This window comes from Eretmochelys imbricata, chromosome 5 (assembly GCF_965152235.1).
Source record: "Eretmochelys imbricata isolate rEreImb1 chromosome 5, rEreImb1.hap1, whole genome shotgun sequence".
In the NCBI taxonomy this organism is placed as follows: domain Eukaryota; kingdom Metazoa; phylum Chordata; order Testudines; family Cheloniidae; genus Eretmochelys; species Eretmochelys imbricata.
Genome location: NC_135576.1, coordinates 355,740 through 379,170, shown reverse-complemented (window position 1 = coordinate 379,170; position 23,431 = coordinate 355,740). Strand labels below are relative to the sequence as shown.

The 23,431-nt window shown below is 51.1% G+C and overlaps 1 protein-coding gene across 2 annotated transcripts in view; it reads left to right on the top strand.

The window, feature by feature from the left end:
• The first annotated feature begins 3,985 nt into the window (after positions 1 to 3,985).
• Positions 3,986 to 23,431, top strand: part of LOC144264757 (gamma-secretase subunit Aph-1b-like) — a 28,551-nt gene continuing 9,105 nt past the window's right edge. Inside the window, exons 1-2 of one of the 2 annotated variants that reach the window (XM_077816555.1) lie at positions 3,986 to 4,354; positions 10,334 to 10,504. In XM_077816555.1, the coding sequence (XP_077672681.1) occupies positions 4,242 to 4,354; positions 10,334 to 10,504 (284 nt within the window). In that variant the 5' untranslated portion in view covers positions 3,986 to 4,241. The remainder of the gene's footprint in view (positions 4,355 to 10,333; positions 10,505 to 23,431) is intronic. The other variant, XM_077816556.1, reaches the window with a different exon arrangement.

Below are 23,431 nucleotides of genomic sequence, written 5' to 3'. Positions count from 1 at the left end.
ATGTGGCAGCTCCATGATCTCCTCCTGATGGATTCTGAAAGTGCTGCAATCTAGTCAGCAGACTCTTAGCACCCCTACGGGATCAGGCCCTGCAGTGAGCTAGGCATGCATTCGCCCGTCTCCCTGGCTTGTGAATTGCTCTAGGGCTGGGGCATCCTGATGCCCAGAGTGGGGCAGGAGTGCAAATGCTGACAGGCAGACTAAACCAGGCAGAGTTTTGTGAATTGCAATAGAGCCAAACCTGGGACCTGATGCCTAAATACCGTGGTGAATCCCTCCTATGGGACAGTCCAGCCCATTCTGCACAAGTGACGTTTGGGGCCCAGCTTGAACTGGTTCATTGATTGGGATAAAACCCAAATAGACACCTCACACGAATGCACCTTGTGTGTGGGAGATGCAGCGCTGACAGCTGCTGAGAAGAACTGGACCAATTCCCCAGACACTCAACAAACGGAGCTGACTCAGCTCTGGGACCACCTCTTCTAAAGCAGAAACCCCACCCCCACCCAAAGGGGGTCAGACACTAAACGCAAATAGAAACATGCTCCATTCCTCTTGACACATCATTGCTCCTGTGCTCAGTAACGCTGAGTCCCTGACCAGCGAACATACCGTATGCCAACACAGCACCAGTAGCCAAGTCACTGGGAAGAACATATCAAACCCAGCAACAGCCCAACTGGTTGTGACACAGGCATGCCTCAGCAGGCACAACACACCAATGTCTGACCAGTGTCTCACTCAGCTAGCAAAGCATGTGCTTTGAGGAGAAAGTCCAGGACGTGAACCTTAACACACGTGAAACAGCCTTCACCAAACCAGGACACTTCACCAGAGCAGTAGATCTCATCATGGAATGAGCCACCCTAATACTCCGAGAGAACCTGCTTCCACACAGAAATAAAACCCCCTTTTACTGCACACCCCAGTTGTCACCTACCACCCCACATTGGAACCCATATGGCATGTCATCAGACTACAACCTGATGGGGACCTGAAAGAAAATTTTTCCTGAACCTCCTCTTCTGGCCTTCAAACTACCCCCAATCCCCCGTCCTCTTCATCCGAAGCAAGCTCTCCGTAGACTAGGACTGTAGTGGTCTCTCGCTGTCAAGTGGGGAGGGAGGCCACCCCACCTCGCCACGTCAGGCAGCAGCACTTGGGCTTGGGTCCTGCTGGTGGGGCCAAGCAGTCAGCAGTTTGTAGCTCGCAGCCTCCCCGCAGAGGCAAACGACCATTAGCAGTCTAACAAATTTATTTGAGCATAAGCTGTAGCTCACTCATTTATTTATGCTCAAATAAATTTGTTAGTCTCTAAGGTGCCACAAGTCCTCCTTTTCTTTTTGTGAATACAGACTAACACGGCTGTTACTCTGAAACCTGTCATTAGCAGTCTGGAGCTCTAGCCCCTTGGGCGTGGCAGAGCAGTAAGCCGTCTTTAGCCCAGAGTCTCCAGGCCAGGGAAGACAGCAATTAACAGCCTATAAGGGAAGCTGTGGCCCTCTGGGTGGGACAGAGCAGGGAGAAGGTTTAGCCTAAGCCTCCTGGCTAAGGCAGACAGTAAACACAGGGTATGTCTACACTAGGCACCTGTGCTGCTACATCCATGCCACTAAAAGGTACGCAGTGTAGCCACTGTTCGACAAAGTGCTGTTCACACTGGCACTTTCGTCTGTAAAACTTTTGTCATTGGAGGGTGTGTGTGTTTTTTTCACACCACTGAATGACAAAAGTTTGACCAATACAAGTTCAGTGTAGACAAAGCCAGGCTAGAGCAGAGTTGGCCAAACTATTTGTCCACACTGAACTTTTGTGGAGGGGGTGGGGGTGGGGAGAAGAACTCAGGGAGGCTCACAGGGTGTTCTAACTTGGGGGAATGGAGGACTCAGGGCGATCTCAGGGAAGCTCCCTGCCAGGCGCGTGTATCAGACTGGGAAATCATCTCCCTGTAAAAGTGGGAAGGGCAGCCGTATTGATTTAAATGCTGCTTCCCTCCTTTCTTGGCTGGCCCCCTTCCTGCGATATGTCCGATTCGGGTTGTGAGGTCCATGGCAGGGTCGGCCGTGAGGTGTCAGAGCGGCAGGGCCTGGCCAAGCAGATGATCAGACCCACCCACCTCAGGAAACAGGTGCATCCTCTGTGCTCCGCACGTGGTTTGGCTTGGCTGAACTTTCTGCCTGCGGCAGGGTTGGCGTCCAAGCTTCCTGGCAGGCCAAGTTCATTCCTGGAGCTCCCACCCTGCCCTTCCCCTGAGCTCAGGGAGGGAGCTTCAGCGCTCTGCTCTGGGGGGGAAGGATCCAAAAGGCCTGGCTCCAGACGACCCTGCCCCGCCCCGGCCTTCGTCCCCACAACTGACCCCAGACTCTCCCCCGCCCCGCCTTCGTCCCCACAGCCGACCCCAGACTCCCCCCCTGTCCCCGCCCTGGCCTTCGTCCCCACAGCCGACCCCAGACTCCCCCCCGCCCCGCCCTTCATCCCCACAGCCGACCCCAGCCTCCCCCCCCGCCCCGCCCTTCATCCCCACAGCCGACCCCAGCCTCCCCCCCCACAGCCGACCCCAGCCTCCCCCCCCCGGCCTTCGTCCCCACAGCCGACCCCAGCCTCCCCCCCCGCCCCTCATCCCCACAGCCGACCCCAGCCTCCCCCCCCACAGCCGACCCCAGCCTCCCCCCCCCCCGGCCTTCGTCCCCACAGCCGACCCCAGCCTCCCCCCCCCGCCCCGGCCTTCGTCCCCACAGCAGACCCCAGCCTCCCCCCCCCGCCCCGGCCTTCGTCCCCACAGCAGACCCCAGCCTCCCCCCCCCGCCCCAGCCTTCGTCCCCACAGCAGACCCCAGCCTCCCCCCCCCGCCCCGGCCTTCGTCCCCACAGCAGACCCCAGCCTCCCCCCCCCGCCCCGGCCTTCGTCCCCACAACCGAACCCAGCCCCGGCCTTCGTCCCCACAACCGAACCCAGCCTCCCCCACCGCCCCCCTCCCCGCCCTTCGTCCCCACAGCCGACCCCAGCCTCCCCCCCCCGCCCCGGCCTTCGTCCCCACAGCCGACCCCAGCCTTCCCACCCCCGCCCCGGCCTTCGTCCCCACAACCGACCCCAGCCTCCCCGCCCCGCCCCGCCCTTCATCCCCACAGCCGACCCCAGCCTCCCCCCCCCCCCGGCCTTCGTCCCCACAGCCGACCCCAGCCTCCCCCCCCCGCCTCCCCCCCCCGCCCCGGCCTTCGTCCCCACAGCAGACCCCAGCCTCCCCCCCCCGCCCCGGCCTTCGTCCCCACAGCAGACCCCAGCCTCCCCCCCCCGCCCCGGCCTTCGTCCCCACAGCAGACCCCAGCCTCCCCCCCCCGCCCCAGCCTTCGTCCCCACAGCAGACCCCAGCCTCCCCCCCCCGCCCCCCCCCGCCCCGGCCTTCGTCCCCACAACCGAACCCAGCCCCGGCCTTCGTCCCCACAACCGAACCCAGCCTCCCCCACCGCCCCCCTCCCCGCCCTTCGTCCCCACAGCCGACCCCAGCCTCCCCCCCCCGCCCCGGCCTTCGTCCCCACAGCCGACCCCAGCCTTCCCACCCCCGCCCCGGCCTTCGTCCCCACAACCGACCCCAGCCTCCCCGCCCCGCCCCGCCCCGCCCTTCATCCCCACAGCCGACCCCAGCCTCCCCCCCCCGCCCCGGCCTTCGTCCCCACAACCGACCCCAGCCTCCCCACCCCCGCCCCGGCCTTCGTCCCCACAACCGACCCCAGCCTCCCCCCCCCGCCCTGGCCTTCATCCCCTCAGCCGACCCCAGGCTCGCCGAGGTCAGCGCCCGGCTCCTTTACTCAGCACCCAGGCGCGTGCCGGGCAGGGCAGAGGAAGCCCCGGCCCCCCGAGAGCCCGCGCGGCCCCGGCAGGAGGGAGGGTCACAGGGGCGGGGCCCCCGGCCTGCGCGGGTCCGTCGCACCCCGGGGCGCGCGCTGCGGCCCAGGGTCGCCCAGCCCCAGGCGGGGCTCGGGGGCCCCAGCCGCATCGGGGTCACCAGCGCGGCCCCGCGGAGGGGCCCAGCGCTAGCCCCGGCGTTGCCCTTTTAACGCGGCCGGGCTGCGGGACGTGATGTCACCAGGCCCCAGGAAGGGGCGGGGCCAGGGCCGGCGAGGTGGGACCAGGACTGGGATCGGGACCGGGTGCGGGAGCTGCAGCGGCAGCCCGACCGACTGACCGAGCCCTGGTGCCCCCCGCCCGGCCCGGCTCGGCTCGGCTCGGCTCAGGCCGCCATGACCCTCCCCGTTTTCTTCGGCTGCAGCTTCATCGCCTTCGGGCCGGCGCTCGGGCTGCTCCTCTTCACCGTGCTGCGGGACCCGCTGCGCGTCATCGTGCTCGTCGCCGGGTGAGTGCGCGGGAGCGGCCCGGGGGGTCCTGCCCGGCCCCGGGGGGGCCCTGGCGGAGCCCCGGGCGGACCTGCTGCGTGCCCCGGGGTCAGAGCCAAGGGTCCGTCCAGCCCCGCGTCCTGTCCGCCGTCAGGGGCCGGGGCCGGCGCCGGCGCCCCACGGGGAGCGAACAGGCAGCGAATCCCCCAGTGACCCATCCCCGGTCGCCCATTGCCCGCCTCTGGCAAGCAGAGGCCAAGGACACCATCCCTGCTAATAGCCATTGTTGGGCCTGTTCTCCAGGAACTTACCTACTTCTTTTTTAAACCCTGTTATACTCTTGGCCTTCACAGCCTCCTCTGGCAAGGAGTTCCACAGGTTGACTGTGCGCTCTGTGAAGAAATACTTCCTTCTGTTTGTTTTAAACCTGCTGCCTGTTCATTTCATTGGGTGACTCCTAGTTCTTGTGTTGTGAGAAGGAGTAAATAACACTTCCTTATTTGCTTTCTCCACACCAGTCATGATTTTATAGACCTCTGTCACATCGCCCCTTAGTCATCTCTTTTTCAAGCTGAACAGTCCCAGTCTTATTAATCTCTTCTCATTAGGAAGCTGTTCCATACCCTCAGTCACTTTTGTTGCTCTTTTCTGTGCCTTTTCAAATCCCAATATATGTTTTTTGAGGTAGGGTGACCAGATCTGTATGCAGTATTCAAGATGTGGGAATATTCTGGATTTATACAGAGGCAATATGATATTTTCTATGTTATTAACTATCCCTTTCATAATGATTCCCAAAATTATGTGCCAGAACCTGGGAATGGGCAACAGGGGATGGATCACTTGATAATTCCCTGTTCTGTTCATTCCCTCTGGGGCAGCTGGCACTGGCCAGTGTCAGAAGACAGGATAATGGGCTAGATGGACCTTTGCTCTGACCCAGTACGGTCGTTCTTATGTTACCTTTTTTGACTGCTGCTGCTCATTGAGTGGATGTCCTCAGAGAACTGTCTATAATGACTCCAAGATCTTTCTCTTGAGTGGTAACGCCTAATTTAGATCCAGTCATTTTGTATGTACAGTTGGGATTATAGCACTGGTTGTAGGTCTCGTCTGACCTCCTGTACAGCATAGGCCAGGGAACTGTCCCAAAATACTCTCTAGAGTAGAGCTTTTCAAAAAACATTTGCTCTTGATTTAAAATTTGTCAGGTTATGGAGTATCCACCATGATCCTTGGTAAATTGTTCTAATGGTTAATTACCCTCACTGTTAAAAACATACACCTTCTTTTCAGTCTGAATTTGTCTAGCTTCGCTGTCCAGCCGTTAGATCATGTTATGCCTTTCTCTGCTAGATTGAAAAGCCCATTATTAAACATTTGTTCCCCATGTGGGTACTTATAGCCTGATCAAATCACACCTTAACCACCTCTTTGTTAAAAGTTTATCACTAATTTTTTCTAATTTTTTAATCATTCTCATGGCTCCTCTCTGAACCGTCTCCAAATTATCACCAATTACGGGCATCAGAACTGGACACAGTATTCCAGCAGTAGTTGCACCATTGCCAAATAAAAAGGTAAAATAATCTCTACTCACACTCAAGATTCCCGTTTATACATCCCAGGATCGCATTAGCTCTTTTGGCCACTGTGTCATACTGGGAACTCATGTTTGGCTGATTATCCATCCCCCCCAGGGTGCTGGAACAATTTGTATAGTGGGGCTGCTGAGAGCCATTGAACCAAACTGTAAAGCTTGTATATAATGGAAACCCATTTCTAGCCAGGGGGCAGCACCCCCTACACCCCTAGTTCCAGCACCTATGCACCCCCCCCTAAGCTTTTTAGAGTCTCTGTTTCCCAGGATCCTGTGAGCATGGCCGACATTCTGTGTTCCACACCTTTCCTAAAAGGTGGTGCCCAGAATTAGACACAGCTCTCCAGCTGAGGCCTCACCCAGCGCCAAGGAGAGCAGGACAATTGCAACCCATGGTTTTTGTACACAATTCCAGTTAATACACCCCAGAATGATACTAGCCTTTTTGCAACCGCATGATGTGGTTGACCCATATTCAATTTGTGATCCCCAGGATCTCTAACCCCCAGATCCTTTTTAGCAGTACTCTCACCTAGCCAGTTGTTCCCCATTTTGTAGTTGTGCATTTGATTTGATTTTTCCTTCCCAAGTGAAGTACTTTGCACTTGTTTTTATTGAATTTCATCTCCTTGAATTCAGACCAATTCTCCAATTTGTCGGGGTTGTTTTGAATTCTAATTCTGTTCTCCAGAGTGCTTCCAACTCTCCCAGCTTGGTGTCTTCTGCAGATTTTATAAGCATACTCTCCACTCCATTATACTAAAGAAATTAACGAAAAAAATTGAGCAGTACCAAACCCAGGGCTGACCGCTGCAGGACCCCGCTAGATACATCCTCCTGGTTTGACAGCAACCCATTGATAATGACTCTTTGAATACGGTCTTTCAACCAGTTGTGCACTTGCCTTATTCTAATTTCATCTAGACCACATTTTTCTAGTTTTCTTATGAGAATGTCACACGGGACTGTCAAAAGTCTTACTAAAATAAAGATACATCATATCTACTGCTTTCCCCATATCCACTTGGCCAGTAACTCTGTCAAAGAAGGAAATGAGATTGGTTCGGCATGATTTGTTCTTGATAAATCCATGCTGGCTGTTCCTTGTAACCCTGTTTATTTCTAGACACTTATAAATTGATCTGTTTAATAATTTCTTCCAGTATTTTTCCAGGTATTGAAGTTAGGATGACTGGTTTGTAATTCCGTGGTCCTCTTTGCTCCTCTTCTTAAAGATAGGTACTATGTTTGCCCTTCTCCAATCCTTTAGGATCTCACCCATCCTCTAGGAGTTCTCAAAGATTGCTTCAGCTAGTTCTGTAAGTAGGAACTAGAATGAATTTCATTAGGTCTTGCTGACTTGAATACATCTACTTATCTAAATAGTCTTGAATCTATTCTTTCCCTATTTTGCTTGCATTCCTTCCCCCTTGTTAATAGTAACTGTGATTTCAACTTAGTTTGCAATGGTGTTGTAGCCATGTTGGTCCCAGGAATGAGAGACAAGGTGGGTGAGGTAATATCCTTTATTGGACCAGCTTCTGCTGGTGAGCGAGACAAGCTTTTGAGTTTATACAGAGCCCTTCTTCAGGTCTGGGAAAGGTACTGAGAGTGAAGACAGCTTGTCTCTCTCACCAGCAAAAGTTGGTCCAATAAAAAAATTACCTCACCCACCATGTCTCATCAAGCTAGTTTGACAGGATCTATTTTCCATAAACCCATGCTGATTGGCATTAATTATATTACCCTCCTCTAATTGTTCATTATTAGAGTCCCATATCAGCTGCTTCATTATCTTGCCCAGGATCAATGTCTGGCTGACAAGCCCATAATTACCCAGGTCATGCTGTTTACCCTTTCAAAATATTGGCATACTATTTGCTTTCTTCCAGCCTTCTGTACCTTTCCCAGCGTTCTAGGGCATTTTGAAAATCAGCAGTAACGGTCCAATGAGCTCGTCAGCCAGCCTTTCTAAAACTCTTGGGTTCAGGTTATATGGACCTGCTGTTTTAAAATATCATCTAACTGATAGAGCTGCTGTGTGGCATTCTCCTGAGAAAGTAGTGGAATGGAAAGAGTTATATTGTCGTATGATGAGCCTACAATATCTGTCTCCCACAAACAGAACAGAAATATTTATTGAACTCCTCTGCCTTTTCTCATTATTCTTGATAATTCTACTACTTCCATCTAGTAATAGACCAATCCATTGTCAGGATTCTGGTTCTTTCAAACATATTTTAAACATTCTTATTGTCCTTATCTCTGCTGGCCACAGGTTTCTCTTTGTGTCCCATTTCAGTGTTCTACAATTCCTAACTTCTGATTTAAATCCATTGCCATCCCCTTCTCCTTTCTTCCATTTGTTGTGTATTGTTTAATTTTTGTACGCTAAAGAGTGTGAGGTGTGCACAATGGGGGCCAGGTAGATCAAAAAAGCAGGACCTGAGAGGAGGAGGTTTCAGGTCTGAGTATATTTTCTATGGGGCAGACCAGCAACAGTCCCCTGTGCCCCAAGAGAAGGATCTGGGGCAGCCTGGGTCAGAGAGAATGGGGGAGCTCAGGGAACAGGAGCTGAGCACCTCTGCAGATTTCAGGGGCTGAGCCCTACAGCAGCTCCACCGGACACCACTGGAGATGCAGACTGCTCCATCATGGGGCATGCTCTGTGGGACAAGTCACCATTCCCTTGTGCTGTCATTTACAGCGGTGCAAACATGTGCCATGCTGTCCGTCGGCGTTCGCTCTCTTTGCAGCACTGGGCAGAGCAGACGTTGGCAGGAAATAAAATAAAGATTCAGCTTGGAAAAGGCAGCTGGGGGCCGGGGTGTGGTGGGAGGGGAAATAACTCCAGTGCCAGTCCCGGTGGGCAGGAGAGAGCAGCATTCAGCGAGAGAGCAGGGTGCGGGGCAGCCAGGTGACATGGCAGCAAGAGACACCGATGCCATGTTGGGTGGTGAAGATCGGAGCTGGAAGAATGAGAGTTGCTCTGTACTGCATGGACAGGATGGGGAGTGTGTCTGTGGAAGGGAAATGTAGAGAGCCCTTTTATTTGGCATATTAGACAAAGTGAGACATTCCTGGCCATGCCTGAGGACGTGGCTGCTGGGACCTAATCCAGCTCTTCCTCTAACTCAGGGGTGGGCAAACCTTTTGGCCCGAGGCCACATCGGGGTTGCCAAACTGTATGGAGGGCCAGGTAGGGAAGGCTGTGCCTCCCAAAACAGCCTGGCCCCCACCCCCTATCCGCCCCCTCTTCATTTCCTGCCCCCTGACTGCCCCCCCCCAGAAGCCCCAACCCATCCAACCCCCCCATGCTCCTTGTCCTGTGACTGCTCCCCAGAACCCTCTTCCCCTTATCCAACCTCTCCCCCTCCTGCCCCCTTACCATGCTGCTCAGAGCGGCAGGAGCTTGCAGCCACGCCACTGCACTGCCTGGCAGGAGCAACGGGCCAGAGCGCTGGCAGTGCTGCGAGCTGAGGTTGCGGGTGAGGGGGGACAGCAGGGGAGGGGCCGGGGACTAGCCTCCCCAACCGGGAGCTCGAGGACCAGGCAGGACGGTCCCGTGGGCCAGATGTGGCCCACGGGTCGTAGTTTGCCCCCCTCTGTTCTAACAGATATGGTGCTGTGTGTGTTGGGCCGCAGGCCTCAGCTCTGCGGGCCAGCTGCCTTGGGACCTGGCTCCCCTTGCTGCACCCAGCGTGCCTGAGACCTGCAGTGATGGGGGCTGCGTGTCTTTCACTTGCTACCAGGTGTTCCAGACGTTTGCTATGTTCTGCTCTGAGTGCCGTGTGCTTCAGGTGGGGCACTAACTGCCCCAGTCTGCTCCCTGGCTGAGGAGCACAAGGGCCTCATTTTGGAGCTGCTGCTAAGGGCGCAGTCCCTGCGCACTCGGTGGTTTGAGTGGTGTGTCTGTCATGGGGTGGACACCAGATGGGGGGGGGGGGGGGGTCTCTGTCCATGCACTGCAGGATCTTGAGTTGGGTTAGCAGTAGGGTTTTTCTGCCACTTCCCATGTTTCTGGGCCCCCCATTGGTCTGGGCACTGCATCCTGCTGCTCTCAGAGGGGCTGCTGTGGATGGCGGCAGGAGAGCACCAGTCCTCTGTCTGGAGGGGCCGAGCACATGATCCGTCATGCTCTTGCAGAGAGATTTCAGCACAGATTCGTTCTCTCGGCTGGCGCACGGGAGTCACAGATTTCCACCAGCTGTGACTCCTGCCACAGGTATCCACACCTCTCCCCACCCCTAGCTCTGCCGAGCCTGACCAGGCCTGGGAGCTGCACCCCACTGATGTGCAGATAGTGGGGCCCTTTCCACACTGCCCAGCCTGGGTGGCTGTCTGAAGCAGGCAGGCAGTATGGTGCTGCATGTTCCAAAATGGCCTGTCTCTCTTTCAGGGCCTTTTTCTGGCTGGTCTCCCTGCTCCTGTCATCGTTAGTCTGGTTCATTGCGGTTAAAGCCAGTGACCCAGGAGATGAGCCACTGCAGAAGGGCCTCCTAATATTCGGGGTCCTGTTCTCCGTGCTCCTACAGGAGGCCTTTCGATTTCTCTACTACAAATTGCTCAGGTAAGGAGTGGTGTGGGGTGCCTCACACTACCTGCCTTTGTAGACTGTCAGTCCAAACTGTAACTGCACTGCTTATTGCACAAGCCAGGACTTTACACTCACCCTGCTGCCCCACCCCGCTTGTCTGTTTGATTCACCTGATGTCTCTCATTACGTATTCAGACTGTGAGTTCTGTGGTGCAAGGACTGTCTCTCTCTTGTTTTTGTTACAGGTGTTTAGAGTGCCCAGCACAAAGGAGCCCTGAGCTCCCGCCCCTAGGTGCTCCTGCAATACTAATAGTAAATAGAATCATAATTGTGATTAAATTCATCTAGTTTTAAGGTCAGAAGGTCCATTAAATAATCTAGTCTGAGCTCCTGTGTAGCACAACCCATTGAATTTTCCCCAGTTCCCTCTGCACGGAGCCCGATAACTTGTGTTTGGCTGAAGCAGCTTCCAGAAAGACATCCAAGCTTGATCCGACTCCAAACAATGGAGAATCCACCACTGCCCATAGGACTTTCTTCCAATGGTTCATCAGCTTCATTGTTAGACATTTGTGCCTAATTTCTAACCTGAATTTGTCAAGTTTCAGCTTCCAGTGTTGGGTCTTGTTCAGCCCATCTCTGCTAGACTAAAGAGCCCTTTGGTACATGGCATTGTTTTCCCAGGAGGGCACTGACACACTGTAAGCAAGTCACCTCTCCATTGTCTTTTTGATTCCCGTTCATTTAACGCAACATTCTTACGAGTGCTGCTTTACCACAAAGGGGGAAAGCCAAGAAATTAGCGTAGTGGAAAAATCCAGTGTGCCTGAGAATCTGGCAATGCTTACGCTGCATCCTGCTCCAAGCCACGACCCGACCCAGCATTCCTCTGCATCCTGCTAGCTTCCCTACTACAGCAGTGAGGTGCATTCCTCATTCTGTAGCCATACAATAATCTGCGTATCACCTGACCCCGCATCTCCAGCCTGTAGTAGGTACAGTCCTGCGAGAGCCCTTGGGCCGGAGTTACAAAGAGCTCAGCATGTTGGGTGCTTGTGTGTGCCTGAAATTGACCATTATCTAGGTGTCTGCGTGGGAGCTGAGCTCTTGTGAAAATCTGGCCCATCTCACCAGGGGCTGCTGACTGTCCCGGTGCATTCAGGACAGACATGGAAGAGCTGGTCTCCGCTTTTGCCTTGAGCGCATGATCTCTGTCCAGTACTGGGAGGGTGAACGGCGCAGCGGGCGGTATGCAGCTCCCAGCGGGCTGGTGGAAGAGGTCCGAGTCTGTTGTGGACCATTTATGATGGGTAATAAGGGATCAGGGATGGATTGGCTGAGTCACAGGCCAGGATGCTACATCCCAAGCACTGGCCACAGCGGTCTTGCCTGATGTGTAGACAAGACCTCTGATATGTAGATTATTGTACGGCTTCCCTAATGGCACGGGCCACATCCCTGGCCTACCCAGGGTAGGCAAACTTCCATCTTCAGTACTGGGCCTAGGCATGCTGAGTGCAGGTGGGTGAAGGCCGGACGCCTCAGGGAGGAAGCTGGATATACATGTTGCAATAAGGGTGGGAGGGGCAGAACTGTTCAGGTCATGGTGGCAAGAATGGGTGGATTACTCCATTGCTGAGAGGTGCTGGAACCGTTGTCTGCGCAGCTTTGTAAACATGGTAATGTGTATCGAACATCTGAGAAGCTGGGGCTGATTCTGATGTCCTCATGTGGCTGGGGTGTGGAGTTTTGCTTTTCCCTGTTACAGTGCGCCCATCCAGCTTTGGAATCCATCCATCTAGTAACTGGATGAGAGCAAATCGCTGCCCTCTGCCAGCTCCCCCCGTCCTGCAGGGACCCCCCCCCCCCACTGCTGAGCTCCCCAGGTCTGAAGGGGGGACGCACCGAAGGAAGGGTGGAGGCGCTTAGGGAGAAGCAGCTTAGTGGAGGTGGAGGTTACAGTTTGGGCGGGGACTTCTCCTAAAGGGACTCTTCATATTCCCACAGCAATCTTGAAACAGGCCACTTTCTTCTCTATGTGTGAGTGTCTGCTGCAACTCCCGGCTGCGACGCTTCCATAGTGCAAGTTTCATCCCGAAGCCTGGAGCACTGAGCAGCTAATGGTGCCCTGGGTACTCGGCTTACCAGGATTCTTTTGCTCAAGACACACACTTGGGGCCTGGTTCTTACGCCCCCTAATTCTGGTTTAACTGGCTACGTTGGCACCCCCCTGCACAAGGAGGAGAATTCCTGGGTGACGCACAAGTGCAGTGGCTCTATGCTGGACTCCATGTAGGGACGTGGCCAGAGCACCTCTCCACTTCAGCTATTCCTGACTGCCCTTTGCATCATGGTCAGTAGGTGTAATTAGAGCAGGCCTCAGGCAGCTTGAATTTATGCCAGGGACTGGTCTGATCTTCTTGACTTGCTGCTCAACAAACCGGGAAGAATTAGTAGGGGAAGCAAAAGTGGATGGGAACCTTGGAGGCAGTGACCGTGAGATGGTCGAGTTCAGGATCCTGACACAGGGAAGAAAGGAGAGCAGCAAACTTCAGAAAAACAGACTTTGACTCCCTCAAGGAACTGATGGGCAAGATCCCCTGAGAGAATAACATGAGGGGGAAAGGAGTCCAGGAGAGCTGGCTGTATTTTAAAGAATGCTTATTGCGGTTACAGGGACAAACCATCCCAATGTGTAGAAAGAATAGTAAATATGGCAGGCGACCAGCTTGGCTTAACAGTGAAATCCTTGCTGATCTTAAACACAAAAAAGAAGCTTACAAGAAGTGGAAGATTGGACAAATGACCAGGGATGAGTATAAAAATATTGCTCGGGCATGCAGGAGTGAAATCAGGAAGGCCAGATCACACCTGGAGTTGCAGCTAGCAAGAGATGTTAAGAGTAACAAGAAGGGTTTCTTCAGGTATATTAGCAACAAGAAGAAAGTCAAGGACAGTGTGGGTCCCTTACTGAATGAGGGAGGCAACTATTGACAGAGGATATGGAAAAAGCTAATGTACTCAATGCTTTTTTGCCTCTGTCTTCACGAACGTCAGCTCGCAGACTACTGCACTGGGCAGCACAGCATGGGGAGGAGGTGACCAGCCCTCTGTGGAGAAAAGTGGTTCGGGACTATTTAGAAAAGCTCGACAAGCAGAAGTCCATGGGGCTGGATGCGCTGCATCCGAGAGTGCTAAGGGAGTTGGCGGATGTGATTGCAGAGTCATTGGCCATTATCTTTGAAAACTCATGGCGATCGGGGGAGGTCCCCGACGACTGGAAAAAGGCTAATGTAGTGCCCATCTTTAAAAAAGGGAAGAAGGAGGATCCGGGGAACTACAGGCCAGTCAGCCTCACCTCAATCCCTGGAAAAATCACGGAGCAGGTCCTCAAGGAATCAATTCTGAAGCACTTAGAGGAGAGGAAAGTGATCAGGAACAGTCAGCATGAATTCACCAAGGGCAAGTCATGCCTGACTAATCTAATTGCCTTCTATGACGAGATAACTGGCTCTGTGGATGAGGGGAAAGCAGTGGATGTATTGTTGCTTGACTTTAGCAAAGCTTTTGACACGGTCTCCCACAGTATTCTTGCCAGCAAGTTAAAGAAGTATGGGCTGGATGAATGGACTATAAGGTGGATAGAAAGCTGGCTAGATTGTCTGGCTCAATGGGTACTGATCAATGGCTCCATGTCTAGTTGGCAGCCGGTATCAAGTGGAGTGCCCCAAGGGTCGGTCCTGGGGCTGGTTTTGTTCAATATCTTCATAAATGACCTGGAGGATGGTGTGGATTGCACCCTCAGCAAGTTTGCAGATGACCCTAAACTGGGAGGAGAGGTAGATACGCTGGAGGGTAGGGATAGGATACAGAGGTTCCTAGACAAATTGGAGGATTGGGCCAAAAGAAATCTGATGAGGTTCAACAAGGACAAGTGCAGAGTCCTGCACTTAGGATGGAAGAATCCCATGCACCGCTACAGACTAGGGACCGAATGGCTCGGCAGCAGTTCCGGAGAAAAGGACCTAGGGGTTACAGTGGATGAGAAGCTGGATATGAGTCAACAGTGTTCCCTTGTTGCCAAGAAGGCCAATGGCATTTTGGGATGTATAAGTAGGGGCATTGCCAACACCCTCTATTCGACACTGGTGAGGCCTCATCTGGAGTACTGTGTCCAGTTTTGGGCCCCACACTACAAGAAAGATGTGGAAAAATTGGAAAGCATCCAGCGGAGGGCAACAAAAATGATTAGGGGACTGGAACACATGACTTATGAGGAGAGGCTGAGGGAACTGGGATTGTTTAGTCTGCGGAAGAGAAGAATGAGGGGGGATTCGATAGTTGCTTTCAACTATCTGAAAGGGGGTTCCAAAGAGGATGGATCTAGACTGTTCTCAGTGGTAGCAGATGACAGAACAAGGAGTAATGGTCTCAAGTTGTCGTGGCGGGGGGTGCGGTTAGGTTGGATATTAGGAAAAACTTTTTCACTAGGAGGGTGGTGAAACACTGTAATGCGTTACCTAGGGAGGTGGTGGAATCTCCTTCCTTAGAAGTTTTTAAGGTCAAGCTTGACAAAGCCCTGGCTGGGATGATTTAGTTGGGGATTGGTCCTGCTTTGAGCAGGGGGTTGGACTAGATGACCTCCAGAGGTCCCTTCCAGCCCTGGTATTCTATGATCCCTGGACAGTCCCAGTCTCAGGGGACTGCAAAGGCTGTATACAGCCATCTTCCTCTCCCCTCCAAGCTCAGGTCAGAATCCAGGCGCAGGTCTGTACATAGAACAAAAGCATGGAGTGGCGGGGACGGCTTGAAGGTGATTTCAGGACTCTGCCTTAAGTCCTGACTGAGCTTGTAGAGGTGACAAGCAATGCCTGAGATGGTATTATGCCCATCTGTTATCATTTGTGCTCATTCTGAACTAAAAGGCTCAGACCCAGGTAAAGAGCAATGAGGCAGTTACTTAGAAGTTTGGGATCGGATCTCATCAGCAGACAGTTTCTATGTTCTTTGGATTCTGGTCTTGGGTCCAGGATGCTCCTATTACTCCCACTCTGGAGGGGCAGATACCATGGCCTTGGTGGTTCACAACTCTACTTGCTTGCACACGTCTGCTGGGCTCAGCCCAAGAGAAACTTTTATAGAAGGTCTCTTCAGATTTTTCTGGGGTGAGGGTGGGCAGGGGCAGCCCCCCACTTCACCTGATCTGACACCCAGATCCGTGCATCAGGACTTGGTTCTCAGGTTCCTGAACTGCATTCCCTACAGTAGCCAGTAGGTGGTGATAGTGTATTACAAAAGTTCCATGTTTTGCTCAGTGGAGATTGGGTTCTAACTGCAAACGATTTGATCCTGTTTGCACAAGGCTCTCCCGGCCTTGGCCCGGAAGCGCAGAGTCACTCTTCTGGGAATTGGGTCCCTCCCTTTGTTTAGTCAGAGATTGGTAAGGCAAGGCCAGAATGGGCCATTATGATTATCCAGTCTGCCCTCCTGCATAGCACAGGCCAGCGAGCCTCGCCCAGTGATTCCTGCATGAAACCTAGAATGTCTGTTCCCTGTTGGCAAACTGTCAGGAACTGAAAAGGAGTACTTGTGGCACCTTAGAGACTAACCAATTTATTTGAGCATGAGCTTTCGTGAGCTACAGCTCACTTCATCGGATGCATACCGTGGAAACTGCAGCAGACATTATATACACACAGAGATCATGAAACAATACCTCCTCCCACCCCACTGTCCTGCTGGTAATAGCTTATCTAAAGTGATCATCAAGTTGAGCCATTTCCAGCACAAATCCAGGTTTTCCCACCCTCCACCCCCCACACACAAACTCACTCTCCTGCTGGTAATAGCCCATCCAAAGTGACAACTATCTTCAAAATGTGTATGATAATCAAGGTGGGCCATTTCCTGCACAAATCCAGGTTCTCTCACCCCCCTCCAAAAACCACACACACAAACTCACTCTCCTGCTGGCAATAGCTCATCCAAACTGACCACTCTCCAAGTTTAAATTCAAGTTTAACCAGAACGTCGGGGGGGAGGGGGGTAGGAAAAAACAAGGGGAAATAGGCTACCTTGCATAATGACTTAGCCACTCCCAGTCTCTATTTAAGCCTAAATTAATAGTATCCAATTTGCAAATAGAAAAGGAGTACTTGTGGCACCTTAGAGACTAACCAGTTTATTTGAGCATGAGCTTTCGTGAGCTACAGCTCACTTCATCAGATACATACCGTGGAAACTGCAGCAGACTTTATATATACACAGAGAATATGAAACAATACCTCCTCCCACCCCACTGTCCTGCTGGTAATAGCTTATAAGCAGCAGGACAGTGGGGTGGGAGGAGGTATTGTTTCATATTCTCTGTGTATATATAAAGTCTGCTGCAGTTTCCACGGTATGTATCTGATGAAGTGAGCTGTAGCTCACGAAAGCTCATGCTCAAATAAACTGGTTAGTCTCTAAGGTGCCACAAGTACTCCTTTTCTTTTTGCGAATACAGACTAACACGGCTGTTACTCTGAAACCTGTCAATTTGCAAATGAATTCCAATTCAGCAGTTTCTCGCTGGAGTCTGGATTTGAAGTTTTTTTGTTTTAAGATAGCGACCTTCATGTCTGTGATTGCGTGACCAGAGAGATTGAAGTGTTCTCCGACTGGTTTATGAATGTTATAATTCTTGACATCTGATTTGTGTCCATTTATTCTTTTACGTAGAGACTGTCCAGTTTGACCAATGTACATGGCAGAGGGGCATTGCTGGCACATGATGGCATATATCACATTGGTGAATGTGGAGGTGAACGAGCCTCTGATAGTGTGGCTGATGTGATTAGGCCCTGTGATGGTGTCCCCTGAATAGATATGTGGGCACAATTGGCAACGGGCTTTGTTGCAAGGATAAGTTCCTGGGTTAGTGGTTCTGTTGTGTGGTATGTGGTTGTTGGTGAGTATTTGCTTCAGGTTGCGGGGCTGTCTGCAGGGTTGGTTCCCTATGTGGATGGAGCAGGTCAGCACTGCGGTTCTTCCAGTTGTTCTTTCCCTGACTCTAGTACAGCGGATCCAAGGCTCTCGAAGCATTTCACAAACCCTGCTGAACTCAGCCTTGCGGCCCCTCGGAGCAGGGCACTATTAACCGCCAGTGTTAGCAGATGGGGAACTGAGTTAGGAAGTGTGTGTCGGAGCACAGCCACTAACAGACCCCATATCGGACTCCCATTCCTGGGCTTTAGCCTGAAGGCCATCCTGCCTCCTGTATAATCTGTACAGAAAGTCCTTGCATTTGTGCATCTCAAAGCCCCTGGGAGCCTTCAGCTCTGGGCCTCATAAACAGCTTCCAGTCAGTGCAACTCTCGTGTGGCTTGCCTGGCCTCATCCTCTCCTGACACTCCCTGACAGGAGAATCCAGAGGAGGCTTCAGGCAAATTCACATTGATTTGCAGGATGGAGGAGGCGCAAGAACCTTATTTTAAAGAGACACCTTCCCCACCCTCCCCCCCATCCCAGACGCCAGGAGCTGCTGTTCTCTTATGCATGTTCACAGGCAGTTGAACCTGCACTGAAAATCAGGTATAACCCTCAGATCCCTGGCCAGCTGCCAGCACAGCCCTGATCTGGGTAAAGTCTGGGCCCTGCCCTCAATGAATTACCAAATAATTAAGAAATCAATTTGCAAACACCTAGAAGATAATGAGGTAAGTAACAGTCAGCATGGATTTGTCAAGAACAAATAGTGTCAAACCAGCCCGATAGCTTTCTTTGACAGGGTAACCAGCCTTGGTGGTAGGGGGGATGTGGTATATCTTGACTTTAGTAAGGCTTTTGATACTGTCTCAATGACCTTCTCATAAACAAACTAAGGAAATACAACCTAAATGGGAACTACTATAAGATGGGTACATAACTACTCTCTGGGAACGGTTTTCCAAGCAGTTATCAGTGGTTCACAGTCATGCTGGAAGGGCATAACGAGTGGGGTCCCACAGGGATCGGTTCTGGGTCTGATTCTGTTCAAAATCTTCATCAATGATGTAGATAATGGCATAGAGAGTATACATATAAAGTCTGCGAACGACCCAGCTGGGAGGGGTTGCAAGTGCTTTGGAGGATAGAATTAAAATTCAAAATGATCTGGACAAACTGGAGAAATGGTCTGCAGTAAATAGGATGAAATTCAATAAGGACAAATGCAAAGTACTCCATTTAGGAAGGAACCATCAGTTGCGCACGCACACAAAATGGGAAATGACTGTCTAGGAAGGAGTACTGCAGAAAGGGATCTGGGGGTCATAGTGGGTCACAAGCTAAATATGAGTCAACAGTGTAACGCTGTTGCAGAAAAAACAAACATCATTCTGGGATGTATTAGCAGGAGTGTTGTGAGCAAGACACGAGAAGAAATTCGTCCACTCTAATCTGTGCTGATTAGGCCTCAACTGGAGTCTTGTGTCCAGTTCTGGGCACCACATTTCAGGAAAGATGTGGACAAATTGAAGAAAGTACAGATGAGCAACAAAAATGATTAATTTCAGAGTAGCAGCCATGTTAGTCTGTATTCGCAAAAAGAAAAGGAGTACTTGTGGCACCTTAGAGACTAACCAATTTATTTGAGCATAAGCTTTCGTGAGCTACAGCTCACTCCATCGGATGCATAAAGTGGAAAGTACAGTGAGGAGATTTTATATACACGCAGACCATGAAAAAATATACATTGTAAGGAGAGTGATCACTTAAGATGAGCTATTACCAGCAGGAGAGGTGGGGTGGGGGGAGAGAAAACCTTTTGAAGTGATAATCAAGGTGGGCCATTTTCAGCACATTTCCAGGAGTTAACAAGAACGTCTGAGGAACAGTGGGGGGTGGGGGGGGAGGGGGAGGAATAAATAAGGGGAAATAGTTTCACTTAGTATAATGACTCAACCACTCCCAGTCTCTATTCAAGCCTAAGTTAATTGTATCCAATTTGCAAATTAATTCCAATTCAGCAGTCTCTCATTGGAGTCTGTTTTCGAAGATTTTTGGTGAAGGATAGTCACTTTGAGGTCAGAAATCGAGTGAACAGAGAGATTGAAGTGTTCTCCGACTGGTTTATGAATGTTATAGTTCTTGACATCTGATTTGTGTCCATTTATTCTTTTACATAGAGACTGTCCAGTTTGACCAATGTACATGGCAGAGGGGCATTGCTGGCACATGATGGCATATATGCATTGGTAGATGTGCAGGTGAGCGAGCCTCTGATAGTGTGGCTGATGTGATTAGGCCCTGTGATGGTGTCCCCTGAATAGATATGTGGGCACAGTTGGCAACGGGCTTTGTTGCAAAGATAGGTTCCTGGGTTAGTGGTTCTGTTGTGTGGTGTGTGGTTGCTGGTGAGTATTTGCTTCAGGTTGGGGGGCTGTCTGTAGCCTGTCTCCCAAGATTTGTGAGAGTGATGGGTCGTCCTTCAGGATAGGTTGTAGATCCTTAATAATGTGTTGGAGGGGTTTTAGTTGGGGGCTGAAGGTGACAGCTAGTGGCGTTCTGTTATTTTCTTCGTTGGGCCTGTCCTGTAGTAGGTGACTTCTGGGTACTCTTCTGGCTCTGTCAATCTGTTTCATCACTTCAGCAGGTAGATATTATAGTTGTAAGAATGCTTGATAGAGATCTTGTAGGTGTTTGTCTCTGTCTGAGGGGTTGGAGCAAATGCGGTTGTATCGTAGAGCTTGGCTGTAGACAATGGATCGTGTGGTGTGGTCTGGGTGAAAGCTGGAGGCATGTAGGTAGGAATAGTGGTCAGTAGGTTTCCGGTATAGGGTGGTGTTTATGTGACCATCGCTTATTAGCACTGTAGTGTCCAGGAAGTGGATCTCTTGTGTGGACTAGTTCAGGCTGAGGTTGATGGTGGGATGGAAATTGTTGAAATTATGGTGGAATTCCTCAAGGGCTTCTTTTCCATGGGTCCAGATGATGAAGATGTCAATATAGCGCAAGTAGAGTAGGGGCATTAGGGGACGAGAGCTGAGGAAGCATTGTTCTAAATCAGCCATAAAAATGTTGGCATACTGTGGGGCCATGCGGGTACCCATAACAGTGCCGCTGATCTGAAGGTATACATTGTCCCCAAATGTAAAATAGTTATGGGTGAGGACAAAGTCACAAAGTTCAGCCACCAGGTTTGCCGTGACATTATCGGGGACAGTGTTCCTGACGGCTTGTAGTCCATCTTTGTGTGGAATGTTGGTGTAGAGGGCTTCTACATCCATAGTGGCCAGGATAGTGTTTTCAGGAAGATCACCGATGGATTGTAGTTTCCTCAGGAAGTCAGTGGTGTCTCGAAGGTAGCTGGGAGTGCTGGTAGCGTAGGGCCTGAGGAGGGAGGCTACATAGCCAGACAATCCTGCTGTCAGGGTGCCAATGCCTGAGATGATGGGGCGCCCAGGATTTCCAGGTTTATGGATCTTGGGTAGCAGATAGAATACCCCAGGTCGGGGTTCCAGGGGTGTGTCTGTGCAGATTTGTTCTTGTGCTTTTTCAGGGAGTTTCTTGAGCAAATGCTGTAGTTTCTTTTGGTAACCCTCAGTGAGATCAGAGGGTAATGGCTTGTAGAAAGTGGTGTTGGAGAGCTGCCGAGCAGCCTCTTGTTCATATTCCGACCTATTCATGATGACAACAGCACCTCCTTTGTCAGCCTTTTTGATTATGATGTCAGAGTTTCAGAGTAACAGCCGTGTTAGTCTGTATTCGCAAAAAGAAAAGGAGTACTTGTGGCACCTTAGAGACTAACCAATTTATTTGAGCATGAGCTTTCGTGAGTTGTTTCTGAGGCTGTGGATGGCATTGTGTTCTGCACGGCTGAGGTTATGGGGCAAGTGATGCTGCTTTTCCACAATTTCAGCCCGTGCACATTGGTGGAAGCACTCTATGTAGAAGTCCAGTCTGCTGTTTCGACCTTCAGGAGGAGTCCACCTAGAATCCTTTTTGTAGTGTTGGTAGGGAGGTCTCTGTGGATTAGTATGTTGTTCAGAGGTGTGTTGGAAATATTCCTTGAGTCGGAGACGTCGAATATAGGATTCTAGGTCACCACAGAACTGTATCATGTTCTTAGGGGTGGAGGGGCAGAAGGAGAGGCCCCGAGATAGGACAGATTCTTCTGCTGGGTTAAGAGTATAGTTGGATGGATTAGCAATATTGCTGTGTGGGTTAAGGGAACCATTGCTGTGGCCCCTTGTGGCATGTAGTAGTTTAGATAATTTAGTGTCCTTTTTCTTTTGTAAAGAAGCAAAGTGTGTGTTGTAAATGGCTTGTCTAGTTTTAGTAAAATCCAGCCACGAGGAAGTTTGTGTGGAAGGTTGTTTTTTTATGAGAGTATCCATTTTTGAGAGCTCATTCTTAATCTTTCCCTGTTTGCTGTAGAGGATGTTGATCAGGTGGTTCCGCAGTTTCTTTGAGAGCGTGTGGCACAAGCTGTCAACATAGTCTGTGTGGTATGTAGATTGTAATGGATTTTTTACTTTCAGTCCTTTTGGTACGATGTCCACCTGTTTGCATTTGGAAAGGAAGATGATGTCTGTCTGTATCTGTACAAGTTTTTCATGAAGTTGATAGATTTCCACTCCATTACAATCTACATACCACACAGACTATGCTGACAGCTTGTCACACGCTCTCAAAGAAACTGCAGAACCACCTGATCAAGTGGGACATTAGGAAAAACTTCCTGACTGTCAGAGTGGTTAAGCACTGGAATAAATCACCTAGGGAGGTTGTGGAATCTCCATCATTGGAGATTTTTAAGAGCAGGTTAGACAAACACCTGTCAGGGATGGTCTAGATAATACCTGAGTGCAGGGGACTGGACTAGATGACCTCTCAAGGTCCCTTCCAGTTCTATGATGCTATTTCCCATTTACCTTCAGGGCATCAGAGGGCACCAAGGATTAATGCCGCCTGCTGGACAAAGGTGCCTCTCAGGCCACAAATCTGCCTCCTTTGGATTATGAGAATGGGGCCTTGTGCTCAGTGTTACACACAGCCTGAGACACAGTCCCTGCCCCAAGGAGCTGACTGTCTAAACCAACAAAGAGGGGCACAGTGAAAGGAAGTGACCTGCTCGCGGTTGATATGCATCTGTACCAGCTAAACATAGGCAGGGATGGGGTCCAAACAAGCTGTGGCTGCTCACGAAAGAGAGAGCTTGAAGTCACCGTGGGTAGTTCCCTGAACTCTTTAGCTCAGTACACAGCAGAGGCCATAAGGGCAAACAGAACGTCGGGAGCCATTAAGAAAAGGATAGAAAATAAGACTGTAGATAGCATAATGCCACTATATAAATCCATGGTTTGCCCACACCTTGAATACTGTGTGCAGTTCTGGTGGTCCCATCTCAGAAAGGGTATAGTGGAACTGGAAAAGCTTCAGAGAATGGCAACAAAGATGATCAGGGGTATGGAACAGCTTCTGTACCAGGAGAGATTTAAAATATTTGGACTGTACAGCTTAGAAGAGAGGTGACTAAGGGGGGGAGATGAGGGAGGTCTATCAAATCATGACTGATGTGGAGAAAATGAATAGGGAAGTGTTATTTACCTCATTGTGTAACACAAGAACCAGGGGTCCCCCAATTAAATTAACAGGCAGCAGGTTTAAAACCAACATATGGAAGTACTTCTTTACACAATGCAGAGTCAACCTGAGGAACTCCTTGTCAGGGGATGTTGTGAAGGCCAAAACTATAACTGGGTTCAAAAAAGAACTGGAAAAGTAGGGTAGGTCCATCAATGGCTATTAGCCAAGATGGTCAGGGATGCAACCCCATGGGTCACCCTAAGCCTCCGACTGCCAGAAGCTGGGGGGGGGAGAACGGGGGATGGATCACCCCAGGACAGGGAATCTTGCTAAATGTGGCCAAGTTCATAAGCCTAAACCAGGTGGCAGTGAGGGGCCAGGGCTGGCTCTAAACACAGTAACCCTGTACTA